Consider the following 21,348-nt stretch of genomic DNA (forward strand, 5'->3'; position numbering starts at 1 on the left):
AACACCTACCGTTCATGCCGTTGTAGATGCTCCTGTGATGCGGTGACAGCTCTTCAGCGGTGGCCGGTCTCTTCTGTGCCTCTCTCCCAGGGCTGCCGAACTTCATGTGGTCTGGACTCCCACTATACTGGTGCCTGTGAGTCTCTGGACTGCCCCCGGCTGACATCACACAGCCCTTCTCATGGTGCTGGTGCTCTGGCGTCCCCAACCCTAGATGTGCCTGTCTGGGCTCGGGGCTTCCACAGCAGCTACCGCCCCCGATGCTCCCCCTGTGGTGCCTCTGGTAGAGCTCCCCGGCGCTGCCGCCCTGACCCGACCCCAGGAGGTGCTGCTGTTTCTGGGAGAGAAGCAGGTCGGAGCTGTGGAGGTGGTGGTGCTTGGTGGATGGGTGCTGGGACTCGGGGCTCCGGCGTCCCACGTTGCGGCCGTACTTCTCGGGCTGAGCCCCGCATGGAACGGGCGCTATGGGTGTGGTCGGGCACCGAGATGGAGCCGCAGCGGGGCCGGCAGAGCTGGGGCATGGCGTAGGGATACCCAGGCTGGTACTACGGTGCCTGCCCTGGGGGTGAGGAGGTTCAGGGCTGGAGGGGATCTCACGTTCTCCACTCACACTGCCAGCCCGGGGCTTTTGGAGATGCTCCGGGCTCCCAGTTCCACCGCCCGAGGCTACCGGCATGTGTAACCAGGTGGAGCTGCTTGTGGTGGGGGTGATCGATGTCGGCGCTCCCGCGCTAGACGTACTACTCCCATCCCCACGTCCCTCATCAACAACCCTGTCCCGGGGGACCAGCAACAAACTACTCTGGCTATCGATAGAATTCCTACACCCTCCTGCCACCCCCACCACACAACCTCCCTCCTCCTCCTCACCACCAACCCCCACCCCTCCACCACCTCCTCCTCCTCCTCCTCCACCTTTCTCCTCGTCGAGTAACAAACAGAGTTCTTTGAGATCCAAGTTCTCCCGGACCACCTCGTCCTGCCGCAACTCCAGCTCCTTGAGCTTCTGAAGGTACAACGTCACCTCCTTCCTCATGATGGAGGCGCTGTAGCGCCCCAGTCGCTGCCACTCCCTGGACACCCGCTTGCCCTTCTGACGGTCGTCATCCAGGAAGCAACACAGGTCCCTCAGCTCCCGGTTGTCCTCCTGCAGTTTCTGGTTGATGTCCTGAGGAGAGGAGACGAGATGAGTGGAGAAAGAGAGGTGAGAAGTGTTCATTAGTGCTATTTTATTCATTCCCTCTTATCTAGGTCCTACTGGGGTAGAAATCCTTTATTCGAGGAAACCTCACTTTAATATCATGTCAATCAAAGACAGAGTCAAATACAAATGAAAATCAGCTGCTCATAAACCTCTGTATCACATAAATATGGATGTGAAAATGTTGGATGTAAGAGTGGTAGAGGGCAAATAGGCCGTGTGTGAGCTGAGAGAGGGAGCCAGGGAGGGAGGGCATAGCACCAGGCCAGAACATACCACTCTCTCTCTCTCTCATTTGCAACATGACGGCATCTTTGCCCAAAGTTCTCCACCTCCCCTAATTATTCATAATAACATACACCTCAGACCCTCCAGCACGTGTAGTTTAATTAGGTACCATGGTGCTTCGGGCTGGGCCTTTTGGGCCTGCTCTCTGAAGCAGCCAAGGATCCTTCCTCCATCCCCATGTGCTTCGTCTCAGTCGCTCCTATCTAATTTTAATGAATCCCAGAGTATCGGAGTAGGATGTTAAATCAAGATTAAGTAGCTTGGAGAAATAATAAAATTATGCCAGGATTATTATTGCTAGTTACACTGCACCAAATATGATTTGGGAGAGAGAAGTCATATATTTGGGGAGTGTGAGTATTCTGGGTTAAATAGCTTTACTCTTGTAGCCTAGTAGAATTTGTTGGTGATATTCCAAGAGCAAGCAGCAGGGTTGCGCCACAGGCCTACACACCAAAGCTTTTGCAAAGGAGATGGAGACTAAAGACAACAGGTGAGTGAGTGAGAAAGAGAGAAGAATGATGATGCTTGACATTCAGCCCAGATGCCCTCTCACTATGCTTTCTGATGGAAGATGAAGGATGCACACACAAGTAGGCTCATGCACGCTCACAGATACATGCACATGGAGAGGGAGAGAGATCTTGTCAAATTAAATGAACGTATATACATCCTGCCTCCATTTCATCATGTGGACAGCGGCGCCCTTTAAAGAACGCGCAAACTCAACCACGAACACCCTCTCATGCTGTGCGCGCTCAGGTGCGCCAGTGCGGCCTCCCCCCCGTTAACTATGATCTCATCTTTTTAGAAATGCCATGCGCGCCCATTCCTCACCTTCAGCCCTCTTATTTCGTTCAAGTGTAGCTGGAGGCTGCGATTGACCTCGCGGATCAGATTGCTGTGGTCCAGTATCACGCTCATTTTATCAGTTTCAGACCGCCGGAGCCGCCGCACCAAATCCTCTTTGGTCCACTTGAGAAGGTCCTCGTCCTGTATATTTGAGATGTCCTCCGCTGGACTTTCACTCTTTGTTATGGACAGCGAAAGCTGTGGCTGACTAGCTTTTTCCATCCCTACGGTTCCGTTGTCGGGAATACCGGCGACAACAGGCTTGAAATACAACTCAGAGGGCACTAACAGTCAACCTCCGCTCGCATCAGCCGCACAAGTCAAACTGATCCGGAATTACCGTTCGAAATCAAATCACATAGTTGCCTGACACTTCAGCCCCCAAATGCAACAGCTGAGGACGCCGCCGAATCCCTCGTCCAACAGTGAAATATAGCCCTAGAAAAGGCTACGTGCAACTATCTAGCATCCCGAAACCCCGGCATGGAATATTTTTTAGTTCATGCAAGTTTGCACCTGAATGCATCCACATTTAGTCTCTTCCGTCCTGAAGTGAAGGGAGCTTCGGCGGGTAGCGGGTTGCTGATGCGCATCTCCCGCCTCTTGTAGCTGTACAGTCCAATACATAAGGGAGGAGGAACCGCTGTAGCATCGCCAGGCAAGTGCACTGCGCGTGAATAGATGGAGAGAGCGTGATTGCAGTGACTAGCAGAACCTCCTCTCTCTCTCTCTCTCTCTCTCTCTCTCTCTCTCTCTCTCTCTCTCTCTCTCTCTCTCTCTCTCTCTCTCTCTCTCTCTCTCTCCATCCAAGTGTCTCCATCAAATGGTGCGGGGTGATGGGTATGCTTTGGTACCCAGCGCCATCTACAGATCAAAAGCCATGGGCTACAGCATTTCGTCATCTTTTTTTATGGGCCTATAATAAATTCAGGACATCATTTCCCATGATCCTCCTGTGCGTGCTTGTATCCCACGTCATGGACACGAGAGCCAGAAAATGTAGTAACACGTCATTCTACTGAAGTAGAGGACCACCGGCTGGGAGTTGCCCCCTCAGGTTCTTCGCTCTCTCATTCTGTTTGCGCATCGGTATTTGTCACCTAAATGCTGATCCGATTTATTACAGTATAATATTTATTTACCTTCGTCTGGATTTCCAACCGGATCTGTATAAAAGGTATGGTTCTCCGTCTGATCTGCCTGCATCAATTTGATGAAAAGTGTCGAGCTGGGCCATTCTGTTTGCGTTCGTCCAGAAAAAAAGCCGACTAAAGGCTGGGTTAGTCCGTTAGCAAGGCTAGCCTAGTTAACATGTATCGTTAATATAACTTGCATGATCGTGTTTTATATCAAGTTTACATTAGAAACACTCCCGGAATTTGATTAAATGCTAACTGACGTTAGCTAACGTTACCTAAGATTTCGATTTTACTAGCTAACGTCAACTAGAACCTGTCGCTAACTAGCTTGTTGCTGCTACTAGCATCCGCCTCCTTTCAGGAAGGCATCTCTACCAGGAACGAGATCCTAAAATGTGATTTGTGATACATTTTACATTACATTTACATTTAAGTCATTTAGCAGACGCTCTTATCCAGAGCGACTTACAACCTGTCTAACCATTTAACTACTACAACATGCTTGTAGTTAAATGTTGCCAAGATGATCATCATTTGGTTCCTAGTAATGGCCAGTAATAGCTAAGATGTGCCAGTATATAGCATAGCTAGAAGATACAGTTTTTAGTCTTGTCCATGTAAGCACTCCGTTGTGTAATCAATGGATCGATGCTACTTCGAGTGAAGGGTCCTGTAGGCCAGCTGTCGATCACCTGGTAGAGCTGTTTGTCGCGGAGGGTTCCCATGAATGAGAGAGTGGAGAGGTGCACGTTCATTTTGGTTCATATCTGAATTAGATAGCTGAAGTGAACTATGGTTTGGAACAGACAGTTCTGTCTTGATAAGTGTGTCAGAAGACCTTCAAGTGGTGGTGGTCTGTTCCATAACATTACATGGAATTGCTTTACAAGGAAACGTTCCATAACATTCCATAACCCTGTGTTTTGTGCAATCATGTGACATGCCTGTATTTTTACCAAATTGCAGCTTTAATGCTTTTCCATTGAACTCAAAATGTCCCCTTTTTCTTTTCATGTCAGATGTTCTAATGCCATCATCAGACAATCTAGATAAGATCAGATAAAAAAATATATATATACAGGACTTCCAAAGCTATAGAAATCTAAGACATCTGGTTACTGCCGTTCATACCTATCGAGGCCGATAAGCCCAAGTCTCACTCGTCACTGAAATGTTACGTCGTTGAAATGGCTGTGACCAACATTTATGTAGGATTCAAAATTAGCCCAGGGATTCTTAAGTATCAAAACATGACAAACAGGTTTTGGTGACGAACATCATCGTCATCCATATTCCACATAGGCCTCCACCTATGAACTTGGAACAAAGCCATGGAAAGATTGAAAAGTGAGCGTTAGCTCACACCGAACTCCAGACTCAAACAGCTCTCGGAGAAGCTACGACAGACTACCTGCCCTTAGCAAGAGCTAGTTTAGCTATCGGACTAACTTCTCTCTATATTTGTTTATTTAACCTTTTATTTAACCAGACAAGTTTATTAAGAATCTCTTCACTTTCTTTCCCATTGAAGTTGCCATGGCGACATACCAGGAGTTTATCCAACAGAATGAGGATCGGGATGGCGTGCGTTTTAGCTGGAACCTGTGGCCCTCGAGCAGGCTGGAAGCTACCCGGCTGGTAGTGCCTGTCTCCTGCCTCTTCACCCCACTCAAGGAGAGGCCAGACCTGCCACCGGTGCAGTACGAACCGGTCCTCTGTAGCAGGGCCAACTGCAAGGCCGTACTAAACCCGCTATGGTGAGTATTTTTAGGAGTGGAGGTGAATGTTGTTGTTTTAGGCTGAGTGAGTGTTTTTATTGTTGCTTGTTGATGTTTTTACAAGCACTTAGCTAAAATCTAAGCTATGTCCAACGACTTACCTGGCATCTCTTTGTTTTCAACTTCAGCTTTTTATTCTTCTGAGAACTTACGTCTCGGGTTGAAGGGAAGAGTAGGAGAAGAAAGGGATCATCAACTATGTTTTTAATATCTTTAGGAATGCTTAGGTGTAGCTACAATCACTCAGGGAAAGCCTCAGGCTAGGTGACAGGTTTGTTTGACTGCTGTACACTGTATCCAAGTAGCTCTGTCTTCCCCCCTTTGTAGCCAAGTTGACTACAGAGCCAAAATATGGGCGTGCAACTTCTGCTTCCAAAGAAACCCAGTGAGTACACCACAACGGACTATACTGAGCTGTCCGACCAAACACTATTCCACCATAGAATATTCGAGGTGCATAATGTACCATTTAGACCTATATTGATAGTCATATCTGTAGGCGGACTACATACATTCCTGTGTTTATACTAGTCATATTCCACAAAGGAACACAGCTGGTGGTAGTAGGAATATCTTTAAAGTGGCCTGTCTACATTCCTTTAGCAGGTGAAGCTAACCACTTTTGTCTTCTCGTTCTCTCCTTCACAGTTCCCCCCGTCATACGCCGGCATATCGGACGTAAACCAGCCGGCTGAGCTCATGCCACAGTTCTCAACCATTGAGTACATAGTGCAGGTAAACACGTACAGTTCTACATAGAGATCACTGAACTCTGAACTTTGCACACAGACACTATGTTCTGTACACGCGCCTGGCTTTGTAGTTGTACGTCTCAACCCACAGAATTGCTTCATCAAATATGAATGTTTCTTTAATCCTCAAGTTGAGTTACCAGCCACAAAGAATGTACTGGAAAATGTGCACACCACATGACATTACCATCACTTTTAAGTTGAGCATTTCTTTAGACATTCTTTGTCTTTTCTGTTAATTGTAATGGACGTTGTCAATTTACAAAGTGACATCTGGTTACAAAACAAAAGTCACCTGACCTCAAAGTGTATCACATGTCATGTGACACCATCCCAAGAACATAGAAAAACCATGTTAACTCAAATCTAAAGACCTCAGCACTTTCTTTCTGTGAAATAACATCTCCAATCCCGTCTCTGCCACCAATGTAGCGCGGCCCCCCGAACCCCCTCATCTTCTTGTACGTGGTGGACACGTGTCTGGAGGAGGAGGATCTGCAGGCCCTGAAGGAGTCCCTGCAGATGTCCCTGTCCCTGCTGCCCCCCAACGCCCTGGTCGGCCTCATCACCTTCGGACGCATGGTGCAGGTCCACGAGCTGAGCTGCGAGGGAATTGCAAAGAGCTACGTGTTCAGAGGAACCAAGGAGCTTTCCTCCAAACAGATCCAGGTCAGTCAGTAACTGTTACATACGGGAAGGCAAGTAGTCTTGAAGATGTATTCATTAGTTTTGGGAAAAGATCTGGATTAGTTGTACCAAGATGACTGTAATATGACGACAACCGCTGGCCGCATTAAATATTTCACGGACCGCATTTGGCCCGAGGGCCGTGTGTTTGAGACCTCTGATCTAGGTCAAAGTCTGCTTTGTCCATAGAAATAGAATAGGATCTTTGTTGTGGTCGTTTGTCATATGATCATGTCTAGGTGTCCTTGTATCAATTGGAAATTAAATGACAATAAAACAGTAGAATGGGGACAGGATACAGGTCAAAGACAGCCAGGTGTCACAGGATAGGATAAAAAGATATGATTGGCTCTTTGGGATGGTTCTGAATGACATAGAATGGGTCTATGCCACTACAGGGGTAGTGTTTATACAGAAAAAGCCCTAGGGTCCTAACACCCAGAAACAGAGCGTTAGGCCTATACAGCCGACAGGGAACATTCCCCTTAGTCTGTCATGTAATATTCAAAAACATTGTCAGAGGTACTTTGAAATACAGTGTTGTATATGATATTGTGTACAGTCAGAGCGTTAGGCCTATATAGAATACAGTAAAGAGACTGGTCAGGCCAAGATAAACTCTTAGGCTGCCATGCAATATTCCACAATACCATTGTTGAAATTCCAAGAGAACTCATAGCTCTCTTTCTCTCTTTCAGGAGATGCTAGGCCTGACGAACCCATCGGCATCTGGGCCTCAAGGTCGTCCCGCGGCCCCTCAGGATCCAGCCGTCACCTGTCGGTTCCTGCAGCCAGTCCATAAGGTAGACATGAACCTGACAGACCTGTTGGGAGAGCTGCAGAGAGATCCCTGGCCTGTACCACAGGGGAAGAGACCACTGCGGTCTACTGGAATAGCACTGTCCATCGCCGTGGGCCTGCTGGAGGTAATAACAGTTACATAAGCGTGCATACACACACACTTACACAAACACACTATGTACACATTTTGTGCGGTGTACCAATAACCTGATTCTATGTCATCAACATAGACAACTGACCTTCAAAACTAAACTGAACCCTCTCTGACATGTCACAGGTTTCCACTAACCTTTCACAAACTTCTCTCTCTCCTTTTCTTTCTTTTTCTCTCTCACACACACACACAGACATTATCTCTTCAGTTAGGTCTGCCAATAGTACCACTCGTACTTTCTGAGGTCAAAGGTCAGCTTCTTTCTTTTTGCCTTATTTCTCTCTCTCTCCACTATATTCTTCCTCTCTCCAGTAACACAACTAACATGCTGTAGGTACATGTTAGAACAGCTGTGTTCCCTGCTGTCCGGTCCTCTGGTGCTGATGTCTACTGATAATGTCATGATTAGAGATAAGATAAGGTGCTGTTTGGAAGCCGGGTCCTGGTCTGTATGGTTACTTAATAGGAATGAGTTTCTTGAAGGGATATCGGTAGTTTGGTGAATCCTTACCGTGACTGAGGGAGCATTTGCATACAATTTCACAGTCAAATCACTTGGGATGTCACTGTAATGGGGAAATGATTCCGTTTAGAGTAATTAACACAAGGCGTATGTTTTCCCTTCGTGTAATACACAGTATATCCCGTGTTCTGTTTGGGACGGGCATTTGTGGTACGGGTTGGCGGTCACTAGACTTGTCATATCTGTTGATGGTGATGCCAGACTGGAGGTACAAGGACACTGATTGTTAATGTGTTCTGTGACACTGTGATTCCGTAGCGGCTGAGGTTGTGACTTCCTACAAGCCTCTCGGCGGGTTTTTACAGAACATTGGTGCTGTGGGATTAGAATGGGGGATGACAGAAAGACATTTTCTCTGCTTCTGTTCTGCAGGTGTCTCCTGTTCCATCTTCTTAAAACCGACGGGATTTAGATTGCTGTTTTCAGCGATTGCTGTCGTTATTGTTCACCTGGAGATTCCCAATACATTATGTTATATCATACTACAGTTCAATCAGACTACAATAACCTAATGGCAGCTTCTGTGTTGGCAGTCACATCTCAGTCAGAAATGCCATATTTATGGTTGAATTAATCAAATAAATCAATCAAATGTTGACCATACTGACCATAGCCACCGTCTTTCCACCCCCAGGGTACGTTTCCCAACACAGGGGCCCGTGTGATGATGTTCATGGGCGGACCCCCCACCCAGGGCCCCGGAATGGTGGTGGGAGACGAACTCAAGACCCCCATCCGCTCCTGGCATGACATCACCAAGGACAACGCACGGCATCTGAAGAAAGCCACCAAGGTCAGTCCAAGAATAACAGACTGGATAGCGTAGAATGGATAGTGTAGAATGGATAGTGTAGAATGGATAGCGTAGAATGGATAGCGTAGAATGGATAGGGTAGAATGGATAGCGCAGAATGGATAGCGTGGCAGAATGGATAGCGTAGAATGGAAGTTTTATTGTCCGTGTCGTACATGGACACTGAAAAAGATAACTTTGTATGTGGGTTGGTTATATCTTGTAAAAGGTGTTGTTTTGTCTCTGTTCTTAGTGGCCTTGTTTTTAGAGTTAAAGCTGGAATCCTTCATTGGTGGAACTGCCACATCCTTTTGTGATATTACAACAACAACAGAAGTTACTGGAAACAACGAACACTTATTTTTCTCGGATGTCATACAACACAATACGTGGTGCAATTCACAGGAGGTTGGTGGCACCTTAATTGGGGAGGACGGGCTTGTGGTAATGGCTGGAACTTTATAGGTAGAATTGTATCAAATACATAAAAATGGTTTCCATGTCCCTTCTCTCTATTCCAGACATTATTATGAGCCGTCCTCCCCTTTGCAGCCTCCACTGGTGCAATTTTGTTTTACCATGCTGCGCGACACTCCTTAGCGCCCGCAACAAAAACAATAACAATGGTGTTGTAGCGGCTAGTGACACTGTTTCCCTCCACTGCGGATTCCATCTTTAAGACTACGCTAGTTTTTAGAGCTAAGATGGATGAAACAACTTAAGAGATTTTTGTCTTAATGTAGTTTAGCTTAATTATTTTCTTTCACTCACGTCAAGCTCTCACGATGTGTCAAATATTTCGCTCAAGTTTGCGCTCTCTTCTCTCTCCATACCTCTTCTGTTGAGGTATGTTCATAAACACCGATGCTCCAAAGAGTTCTCAAGGTGCTACGCAGCACTGTTTGTATATGTTGCAAACGGTTCCCTTGTTTTGTTTTATTCAGTACTACGACGCCTTGGCGAACCGTGCGGCAGTGAACGGCCACAGTATTGACATCTACGCCTGTGCCTTGGATCAGACCGGACTTCTAGAGATGAAATGTTTATCCAACCTCACTGGGTTAGTACCAGTCTCAGACGACCTACGCCTGACCTGTGTCCTGTCTTCACCTGATTCCCCTAGTTGTGCTGAATCCCTCATGTCAAAATCAAATCATTTTTTTTTTTTAAAAATCAAATCAAATCAAATTTATTTATATAGCCCTTCGTACATCAGCTGATATCTCAAAGTGCTGTACAGAAACCCAGCCTAAAACCCCAAACAGCAAACAATGGTGTAAAAGCACGGTGGCTAGGAAAACCACCATTCCATAGAAAGGCCAAAACCTGGAAGAAACAAGAGGAACCGGGCTTTTTGTGGCTTAATCCTCTTTGGCTTAATTATTTTAGAGATTATAACAGAACATGACTCTCAAGATGTTCAAATGTTCATAAATGACCAGCATGGTCGAATAATCCATACCTCAGAACAGTTGAAACTGTTCAGCAGCAGCACAGTCAGGTGGACTTCTCAGCAAGGAGCCATCATGTCACTGGTAGTCCTATGGGCAAACGGTCCCTTGGGCTTCAGTCCTCCGAGAGGGGAACCGAGAGAATTAGAGAGAGCATATGTATTGACATCCTCTTCGGCTGTGCCTTATAACAGAACGGGCCAAGATGAAATGTTTATCCAACTACCAGCATGGTTGAATAATAGTAAGGCAGAACAGTTGAAACTGGAGCAGGAGCATTCCAGGTAGGATTGGGCTGAAGGAGTCCTCATGTCCCTGGTGATTTGAGAACTGTCTACTGAAGCTTTTATTTGATCTGAATAAGAAATACCTTTTGTACAATCCTCTACATTCGATAGGATGACTTTTCCAGAGACTTCATCCTCACTAGCTCATTGACTTTTCCAGCTCATCCTGCTCATTGACTTTTCCAGAGACTTCATCCTCACTAGCTCATTGACTTTTCCAGAGACTTCATCCTCACTAGCTCATTGACTTTTCCAGAGACTTCATCCTCACTAGCTCAGCCTTTTCTCTTCATCCTCACCAGCTCATTGACTTTTCCAGAGACTTCATCCTCACTAGCTCATTGACTTTTCCAGAGACTTCATCCTCACTAGCTCATTGACTTTTCCAGAGACTTCATCCTCACTAGCTCATTGACTTTTCCAGAGACTTCATCCTCACTAGCTCATTGACTTTTCCAGAGACTTCATCCTCACTAGCTCATTGACTTTTCCAGAGACTTCATCCTCACCAGCTCATTGACTTTTCCAGAGACTTCATCCTCACTAGCTCATTGACTTTTCCAGAGACTTCATCCTCACTAGCTCATTGACTTTTCCAGAGACTTCATCCTCACTAGCTCATTGACTTTTCCAGAGACTTCATCCTCACTAGCTCATTGACTTTTCCAGAGACTTCATCCTCACTAGCTCATTGACTTTTTCATTTTTGTATTTGTATTCGAATTATGCTGCTGAATATTCATGTTTTTTTCCCCTCCCGGTTTCCGTCCTCTCAGAGGTCACATAGCGATGGGCGACTCCTTCAACACCTCTCTGTTCAAGCAGACCTTCCAGAGGGTGTTCAGTAAGGACCACAACGGAGAGTTCCGCATGGCCTTCGGAGGCACGCTGGAAGTCAAGGTGTCCAGGGAGCTGAAGGTATCGGGGGCCATCGGGCCCTGTGTCTCCCTCAACGCTAAGGGACCATGTATATCAGAGAACGTGAGTCTTTCAGGCCCATACAGAATCCAAATAGGGTTAAAAAATATATATAATCCCAGAAACGGTCCCAAAATTCCCAGCTTTTCCAGAATTTCAGGAATGTTTTGCGGGAATTGTTCAACCTTCTATTCTAATAGCATTTTCCCCTCTGGAAGTGAATTGGGAAGCTGTTTTTCATTGACTTCAATGGCCCTTTGTCTCTGTTACAGGAGGTCGGTGTTGGAGGAACAACCCAGTGGAAAATCTGCAGTCTCAGTCCCTCCACGACGTTGGCCTTGTACTTCGAGGTCGTCAATCAGGTGAACACACTTCCCTTTGATCAATCACTTGTTCCTCATTTCATTCTTACTCAAAGTAGTCATTGATTTGGGTCGACCAAACCAATGTAATGTGACAATTCATCATTCACCTCAGTGATTCCTTAGGATGTGGTTTTGACTATTCAAGCAGGATGTTTAGCAATATTAAATGTACTCCTATACCAACTATTGTAGTTATTTTCCCTGTGCAGCACAACGCCCCAATCCCTCAGGGTGGTAGAGGAGCGGTCCAGTTTGTCACCCAGTACCAACACTCCAACACCCAGAGGAGGATCAGGGTTACCACCGTCGCCAGGAAGTAAGTCTTCTCTCTCGCTTTGAAACAGTAAACAGGAAGTGGGTTTGCAGAACTGCTAAATCGTTCTTGACTGAAGTGTTACTGAACTGACAGCCCTTACAATATATATATATGCAAGACTCTGCATTTTGGCCACGTCGTATTTCTCACATTGTGTTAACTGACCGCTTAAAGACAAAGTCCATATCGGCCGTACAAATGAGGATGTTGACATTCGCCCTGTTAAATGACTGGAAGTGGACGTGCAGCCTAGATTTGTGCTTACGCACACGTGCGTCAGTCTCGCCCTGCCCCTAACCTGTCCACTCCCTCTCTCTCCCTCCATCCAGTTGGGCCGACGCCCAGTCCCAGATCCAGCACATCGAGTCGTCCTTCGACCAGGAGGCGTCGGCGGTCATCATGGCCAGGCTGGGCGTGTTCAGGGCCGAGTCGGAAGAGGGGCCGGACGTCCTGCGCTGGCTGGACAGACAGCTCATTCGCCTGGTGAGTGACAGCTAGGCTGACCAATGTGTGACAGGCTTTGTAATGTCATTGGGCATTGGTCCCACCTTGGCTATTCCAAGAGAGTCGCCTGTTGTTCTTCACACAGCTGAATGTATGTAGGACTTGTGGGTGATTGTGGATAGAAGAATCCTTTGTATTCTTGTGTCTCTTTGCTCTTATTCATTGTAGAAGAATGTAGAAAGGAGTTGTCTGGAATGTGAAGCAGAATGACACGAATACTAATTCGCTGACCGTTTTTAAATCCCTCTGTGATGTTTCGGGAAGTTGTGTTGGATACCTAAACTAACAGCACTTGACTGAAGTCCTGAAGGTATGTGTTGATTGCCTTAGTTCAAGACGCTGACGTTTGTCTTGTCTCCTCGGTTACAGTGTCAGAAATTCGGTCAGTTCAACAAAGACGACCCCACCTCCTTCAAGCTCTCGGAGTCCCTCTCACTCTACCCACAGGTAAGACTGACACCTAGTGGTACACTCTGGAACTATACAAGCTATTTAATGAGAGCCCTTCAATACAAGTCCTTCTAATAGAGGTGAAGTGGAATAGATTTAACTAGCTCATCGAGATCTGAATGATTACTTGAGTGCTTACCTCTAACTTTAGCAAAAAAATATATTTATATCAAAATGGATATATGTAGATGAAAAAGTAGTCAACGGCTGTATCCTAACACCACCCAGCACAGAAGCAGAGAACTGTGTAATTGGCCTCGTCTGACAACTTAACACCAGAGGCTTGTATGACGTTGAAACAAAAAGGCAGTGACTTTGTCCGTTGCTACAGAATCACACAATAGTGTGTCCTTGTACCTCCAGTCTGGAGTCAATCACTGTCAACAGACAGGAGTTTGATCCATAACACACAGCACTGTGTCTAGTGGCCATCAACCCGAGTGTCACAAACAGAACACTGAAAAATTCATGTTTATTACAGAAATAGAAAATATATACATATTCTAAACATTGTGCTAATCACTCTAAACTGAACGTTAACTTTATTCATCTTAAATATTCCCATTGCACAGATAATCACAACTCATAACTTCCACTTTGTTTAGTTGACCTCAGTGGGATATGTACAGGAACATTTGATGATGCAATATCCCAAATCTAAAAAAAATCTGTATATAATTTGATGATATATATATATTTAAAAAAAAAAAAAAAATTGTATTTCATTATAATCGTTAGAATAATGTCTCTGTCCTCCCTCTAGTTTATGTTCCACCTGCGGCGGTCGCCGTTCCTGCAGGTGTTCAACAACAGCCCAGATGAGTGTTCCTACTACAGACACCACTTTGTCTGCCAGAACCTGACCCAGTCTCTCATCATGATCCAGCCCATCCTGTACTCTTACTCCTTCCACGGACCACCGGAGGTCAGACTCCTACCAAATACTATGGACACACACTAATGGCACACTCTAATGACACACTCTCTATCTCTATAGTGTACTAGATGACGACGAAAAACACGGTCGACCACTTTCTAGCTCCTAGGAAACTTTGCAGTATTTTTTTTTTTTTAATGTTATTTCTTACTGACATTTCTTAATTTATTTTTTGCATTTGTGTGTATTGTTAGGTATTACTGCACCGTTGGAGCTAGAAACATAAGCATTTCACTGCACCTGCAGTAACATCTGCAAAATGTGTATGCGGCCAATCAATGATTAAATATTGAATTTAATTCTAATTAACTTTCTAAATGATTTGTTTTCCAGTCTACGCTGTTATAAAACCAGTCTGTATATTAGATAATTAGGTCACATTTCCCTAAGAACTGATTAGTTTTGTCAAATAATCACATGCTCAATGAGTTCCACACTACCTTTCTCTGTAAGAAAATGGATGTGAGACTTATCCTGTTGTGTCCCGTCTGTCTGTTCTACAGCCTGTTCTCCTGGACAGTGGCAGTATTCTCCCCGACCGGATCCTCCTCATGGACACCTTCTTCCAGCTGGTCATCTACCATGGAGAGGTGAGAGGTCACACAGGAAAACAACGGCGCTGGTGGTCTAATGCTAGTTATTAGTAGCTGGAACACCACTACGAATTATTATTATTTCCTAGCATCTCAAATGGAACATCATCATGTAGAGCATAAACAACAATGTCAATCACATATTACAACAAGAAACAAGACGTGTGTGTGTGTGTGTGTGTGTGTGTGTGTGTGTGTGTGTGTGTGTGTGTGTGTGTGTGTGTGTGTGTGTGTGTGTGTGTGTGTGTGTGTGTGTGTGTGTGTGTGTGTGTGTGTACCTGCCTGATGTGGTGGGTTTGAAGAAATGGGATACATATTAGTAGATTCATTATGTTCATTCATTCACAATGCCCTGTCATTTTCTATTCTCAACATGTTAAGAGAATACCAACACACAACATCCTACCGTGACAATAACCCTGGTGTATACAACTAACACCAACACACAACATCCTACCGTGACAATAACCCTAGTCTATATAACTAACACCAACACACAACATCCTACCGTGACAATAACCCTGGTTGTATCTCTCTCTCCACCAGACCATCGCCCAGTAACACCAACACACAACATCCTACCATGGCGTAAGGCGGGTTACCAGGAGCAGCCGGAGTACGAGAACTTCAAGCATCTACTGGTAGCACCTGTGGATGACGCCACAGGAGATCCTGCAGACCCGCTTCCCCATGCCCCACACACATCGACACAGAGCACGGAGGGTCCCAGGCCCGCTCCTCCTGTCCAAGGTCAACCCCTCCCAGACACACAACAACCTCTACTCCTGGGGACAGGTAATACAATGTTCATTCATTCTTCAAAACGTCAACTGAGAACCACTTTTTATGTACAATAACAGCTGTGGACTTGATTTGGAAATAGGTGATGTTAAGGTTGGAGTTTCATCATGGGGAGTCAATTGTATTTTTCTTAAAGGAATTCTAGTCTTACAAGTGGTAGAGCTTCATGTACCATCAGTCTCTATTCTGCTGGCCATTTTGAATCTGATACAACTGACGGCAGCTTTACTCTAGTGTTTTCACCATACTCATCACATTTCTGTCTCTTCTCATTCTCTAGGAGACCGGAGCCCCCATCCTCACAGACGACGTCAGTCTACAGGTGTTCATGGACCACTTGAAGAAGCTGGCCGTGTCGAGCGCCATAATTTCCCAGTCCCGGGACCAAAGTGATCGCCTCGTGATCAGACCGATATGCCCACCGTTCTATTTCACTTCACCATACGTCTGGTTGACGAGGCGACCAAAGTGAAGGACCTGAAAGGAGAGAGGGATGAGAAGGAAAGAGAGAGACATTCCTGTATGAATACAGGGACCTAGTAACACTTTCCCCACGTATGACCTATGATGGTTTCAAATCATCTAAGTTATTATCATTCCTGCTTTAAGTTTCCGGAATTCTGCTTCCCTAAAATTGTGATTGACATTAACTTCTCCCCCACACTGGAAAAGCCTTACTGCACCTCGGTTGTAGCCTGGTCCCAGATCAGTTTTTCATGCCTTGAGAATGACCGTAGGAGTTGGCTTATACAGCACAAACAGATCTGGGACCAGGCATCCTCAGATATTTATCACAGTTCTTACATTCCATCTCACCTTTTATAATGATAATTTGGCTATTGATTTACTTCTTTGTCTGTCTGTGGTAAGGCATGTAGCTACTGTACTAGTTTGGTCAATGATTGTTGCTCGAGACGCTTTAAATATTTTTATGTTCTTGATAACGTCCTATAGTTTATTTTTTCCATAAAATTTCCCCTAAATAATGATTCATTTAAATAATATTCTTATTAAACTGTCAATCTATCCTCGTAGTGCTACTGTTTTCCTTGTGAATACAGAAAGACTGGAAGTTCAATGAAACATGTTGTTATTGTATTAAACAAAACTTCTTACTTTTCTAACACATCCTTTACATAGTCTAGTCAACTGACTACGTTTTCCACATATCCGTTTTCGCACCATCTGGCATTTTGTACTACTTACCCCGAAACCCATCATCACTGTTCTTTGACTCGCTACTCTAGTCTTCCTAATGTTAACACTTGTACTTACTGTAACAAAAGGGAACGTAATTGATTTGATTTAGTCTGACTGATTTGTTTCTCAATGCTATGCATATAAAGTGTCAAGACAACCTTATTCACCAGCTATGTATTTTATGTTTCCCTCATTGTTTTGTGTGGGTTTCTATGTCATATAAATGTGTCAAATAGATCAGCAATACCAGATAATCATTCATCCTTCCATTTCTCTGGTCTGTGTAGACGGACACCATATTTAAAAAAAAATGTATGACTTTAGTAGAAGTGTGAACCATATAATTAGAATAGTAGCATTCTGGAACTTCGAGGGTTTATGACATGGCCCCTCTATGGTGAGAAGATCCTCATTCACACAGATAAGCTAGGGGTCAAAGGGCAGCTGTCTGGTTCATGGTGTAGCTGACCCCTGATTCCTGTATCGACTGTGTTTCCTGGTATCTGGTCTTAATTGTCTGGTTAGTTCGTCTCATCCTCATTTTGTATTTATTTATTTTATACTTTTTTATTTAACTAGGCAAGTTAAGAACAAATTCTTATTTACAATGAAGGCCTACCCCTGCCACCCAATGGGAATCCCAATCGCAGCCAGATGTGATATAGCCTGGATTCAAACCAGGGACTGTAGTGACGCCTCTTGCACTAAGATGCAGTGCTTTAGACCGCTGCGCCACTCGAGAGCCTGGTAATTTACTTCAAAGGGACTTGATCAAATCAGTCGCTTCACTGGACAGTGAGCAATATGCATCTGCATTCAATATTGGAAAAATAACTAGCACAAAAACATCCACAAAAAAACAGCAATTTCAACTCTCACACCCAATGTCCCACAGGACATTAAAACCCCATACACAATCCCATCAAAACACAACTGATCACCAACAACGATGAGAGTCTATAGGGAGGAGGTCAGAAACCTGGTCGGGTGGTGCCAGGACAACAACCTCTCCCTCAACGTGATCAAAGGAGATGATTGTGGACTACAGAAAAAGGAGGACTGAGAACGCCCCCATTCTCATCGACTGGGCTGTAGTGGAACAGGTTGAGAGCTTCAAGTTCCTTGTTGTCCCCAACAAACTAGCATGGTCCAAACACACTAAGGCAGTTGTGAAGAGGGCACGACAAAGCCTATCCCCCCTCTGGAAACTAAAAAGTTTTGGCATGGGTCCTCAGATCCTCCAGAAGGTTCTACAGCTGCACCATCGAGAGCATCCTGACTGGTTGCATCACTGCCTGGTATGGCAACTGCTTGGCCTCCGACCGCATCACTACAGAGGGTATTTTTAACCTTTATTTAACTAGCCCAGTACAACACTGGGGCCAAGCTTCCTGCCATCCAGGACCTCTGTATCAGGCGGTGTCAGAGGAAGGCCCTAAAAATTGTCAAAGACTCCAGCCACCCTAGTCATAGACTGTACTCTCTGCTACCACACAGCAAGCGGTAGGGAGCTTTGCCAAGTCGAGGTCCAAGAGGCTTGATAAACAGCTTCACCCACAAGCCATAAGACTCCTGAAGGGATATACAGACCATCCACAAAAACTTTTACGCTGCTGCTACTCTCTGTTTAAAATCAATCCATAGTTAACTCTATCTACATGTACATATTACCTCAACTGACCGGTGCCTCCGCACATTGATTCTGTACTGGTACCCTCTGTACCAGTACAGCAGCATACCACTCTGCATACCACTGCTGGCTTGCTTCTGAAGCTAAGCAGGGTTGGTCCTGGTTAGTTCCTGGATGGGAGACCAGATGCTGCTGGAAGTGATGTTGGGCCAGTAGAAGGCACTCTTTCCTCTGGTCTAAAAAAATAAATAAAATCCCATTGTAGGGTGCTGTCTTTCAGATGTAACGTTAAGTGGGTGTCCTGACTCTGAGGTCATTAAAGATCCCATGGCACTTATGGTAAGAGTAGGGGTGTTAACCCCGGTGTCCTGGCTAAATTCTCAATCTGGCCCTCAAACCATCACGGTCACCTAATAATCCCCAGTTTACAATTGGCTTATTCATCCCCCTCCTCTCCCCTGTAACTATTCCCCAGGTCGTTGCTGCAAATGAGATTGTGTTCGCAGTCAATTTACCTGGTAATGTAACGGATAAATAAAAAATAGCATTGCTTGTTATTTTGCTGTTGAATTAGTTGTTACTTTTATTTTCAATTTTTTTCTTAACATCTTAAAGCATTGTTGGTTAGGGGCTTGTAACTAAGCATTTCACTGTTGTATTTGGCGCATGTGACAAATACAATTTGATTTGAACTCAACAATCAGCCTGTGACAAACAAACACTGTTCTAGAAGCTGATTCTAAAGCGCCCTGCACACCCAGTCAGACAGTTTGATTTCGAGGGTCTGTAAAGTGCAGATTATACTAATCCTTAGTCTCTATCTGTTGAGAGACTAATTCCCCTCCATCTATCAGCTTCAAACGGAAGTCACCAGCATCCAAACTCAAGTGAAGCCCCATGTTTATGGCTTTGAACCAAAGGGCAATCTATTCCCTATGTCGCGCACTGCTTTTGACCAGGGCCCATAGGGCTATGTAGGGAATAGGGTGCCATTTGGGATACATATCATATCCGTGCTCACGATGTTGCTGCTCTTACCTCTTTGGAAACACATGTGCTTTAAAAATAAAGGCTGGTGGATCCAAAAGATGTCATGCAATGTCATGATTTCTATGCAGTAATCCGCTTGTCATAGACACTCCTGCATAACATAACGGCCACCGCTTAAGCTTTTTTGTATGTGTGTGTGTGTGTGTCCATTTGTTGGGCTATAAATTGCATGGGTATTTAATGTGAGGTCTCAGGGTTGACAGCTGTTGACATGGATTGAGCATTATTCAACCGATTCATCATATTTCACTGCCTGCGTCAATGTATCCATTTTGCAGTATATTTAAGCTTTGCATGTGTTGATGATTGATATTTGCGTGTCTAGGACATTTTGACCCTTTCTATCTTTCTTGAAAATGTGTACCAAAGCTTAGAGCCAAACCTGTAAGAAAACATTTTTGTCTTGTTATATGTCCAGTATATGTGAGCGCAATGGAAATATGAATCCGTCCTGACACGTACAATTGGCCAATACATGTTCCATTTCAACGTATGTCCTAGACATGTTATGTAAGCAGAATGCGTGGAATATGGGTTATACAACAATGGCCTAGTTGCCTCCTATACAAGGGGAGTAGGGTGACTGATGGGATGGAATACTAACCAAATCAGTTCTGTATGGAAAGAATGACGAGTGCTTTGAACCAGTGGGCGTGGCTAGGACCTACAGTACCTACTGAATATAGGCTATGTACAAACCTGTCACTGACTGTCTAAACATTTACTCCACCACAGGAGGTTGGTGGCACCTTAATTGGGGAGGATGGGCTCATGGTAATAGCTGGAGTGGAATAGTATCAAATATATTAAACACGTGGTTTCCATGGTTTCCAGGTGTTTGATGCCATTCCCTTTGCTCTTTCAGCCATTATGAGCTGTCCTCCCCTCAGCAGCCTCCTGTGTACTCCACCCTAACCCCAATCTACGTTTCCTTCTATTTGTCTGTCTGTTACAACTACTGTAAAGAGTCTATAATACCAAGCTAAGCCTTTTGAAATGTTGAAATTATGCCCCATGAGTACTGCAATCTAGATATCTCCCTCTGTTGTCAGTGGTGATGCTTCATGATCACAAATGTATCAGAAGAACTGTTGTGTCCCACCAACGTCATACACACACACACACACACACATTTTGGGTGAGGTATCCTGGCTTTCTGTTGTAGCTTATCCAATCGGAGTCTCATGTAAGCGTGCTGTCTCTCAAGTGTAGTAATGAGAAGAGCTGCTGTGCCACTGCCTCTACCAAACCCAGTATCCCAGATTATTGGGAAAACAAATTGCTTATTGGACATTTGTGACAGGCACACGAAAAAAATGGAAGGAAGGAAGGAGGATGCATTATGACGAAAGAAAATCAAGTAATACACACATTGGACTTTTTCGTGTCCAATAAGTAATTTGTGTTTATTTCACAATATGCTGTGATGGTGTGTTGGCTTTTACACTGTCAGAGGGGAGAGGGAGATCGAGTGAGAAGTTTGAGTGATTACCCAATTGCTGTCGACGTGGCCCTTCAATTAGAACAGAGCCCTCTTTGCAGAACATTATAGATGGACTTTATGGCAACACTTAACTCGTTGACGTCTTAATGGTAACACTGAACAATGGCTATCTAGATAGTCTTTATGGTAGGCTTGTCTTGTATGTTGTTTAGACTTGATCATTTTGTCATTGCCAATGGAATAGTCCCAAAAGTGCTAATCCTACCCATCTGGCACTCCACCCCAGACAGGCTCAGTCAAACAGTCCAAGTACTGTTCTGAAATATAAGAAATACTATTGATCCTATTCCCAGTCTGATGCTATGGTTTGATTATTGTTCACACAAAATGAAATATGCTATCAATGAACTGTAATCTCATCATCTCTGAGAGAG

The 21,348-nt window shown here is 44.8% G+C and overlaps 2 protein-coding genes across 2 annotated transcripts in view; one reads left to right on the plus strand and one right to left on the minus strand.

Annotated features, from left to right (window-relative positions):
* The window catches only part of LOC118389344 (coiled-coil domain-containing protein 85A), a 45,436-nt gene extending 42,300 nt beyond the window's left edge, over positions 1–3,136 (minus strand). The window contains exons 1-3 of the mRNA XM_052526071.1: positions 2,327–3,136; positions 916–1,168; positions 10–666 (exon numbers count right to left, since the gene is read on the minus strand). Of these exons, the coding sequence (XP_052382031.1) occupies positions 10–666; positions 916–1,168; positions 2,327–2,563 (1,147 nt within the window). The 5' untranslated portion in view covers positions 2,564–3,136. The remainder of the gene's footprint in view (positions 1–9; positions 667–915; positions 1,169–2,326) is intronic.
* A 168-nt stretch (positions 3,137–3,304) lies between these two features.
* LOC127932317 (protein transport protein Sec23A-like) lies at positions 3,305–16,959 on the plus strand. The gene is given in 20 exon segments (XM_052527828.1): positions 3,305–3,518; positions 5,012–5,237; positions 5,586–5,643; positions 5,907–5,993; positions 6,443–6,679; positions 7,396–7,623; positions 8,810–8,968; positions 9,913–10,028; positions 11,483–11,687; positions 11,897–11,986; positions 12,199–12,305; positions 12,635–12,788; positions 13,179–13,256; positions 14,023–14,184; positions 14,700–14,793; positions 15,348–15,451; positions 15,453–15,488; positions 15,490–15,523; positions 15,526–15,584; positions 15,871–16,959. Coding segments are annotated over 19 exon segments (2,421 nt in total). The 5' UTR covers positions 3,305–3,518; positions 5,012–5,016; the 3' UTR covers positions 16,063–16,959.
* Positions 16,960–21,348: the final 4,389 nt, after the last annotated feature.

The sequence above is a fragment of the Oncorhynchus keta genome, chromosome 10 (assembly GCF_023373465.1).
Source record: "Oncorhynchus keta strain PuntledgeMale-10-30-2019 chromosome 10, Oket_V2, whole genome shotgun sequence".
Classification (NCBI taxonomy): Eukaryota; Metazoa; Chordata; class Actinopteri; order Salmoniformes; family Salmonidae; genus Oncorhynchus; species Oncorhynchus keta.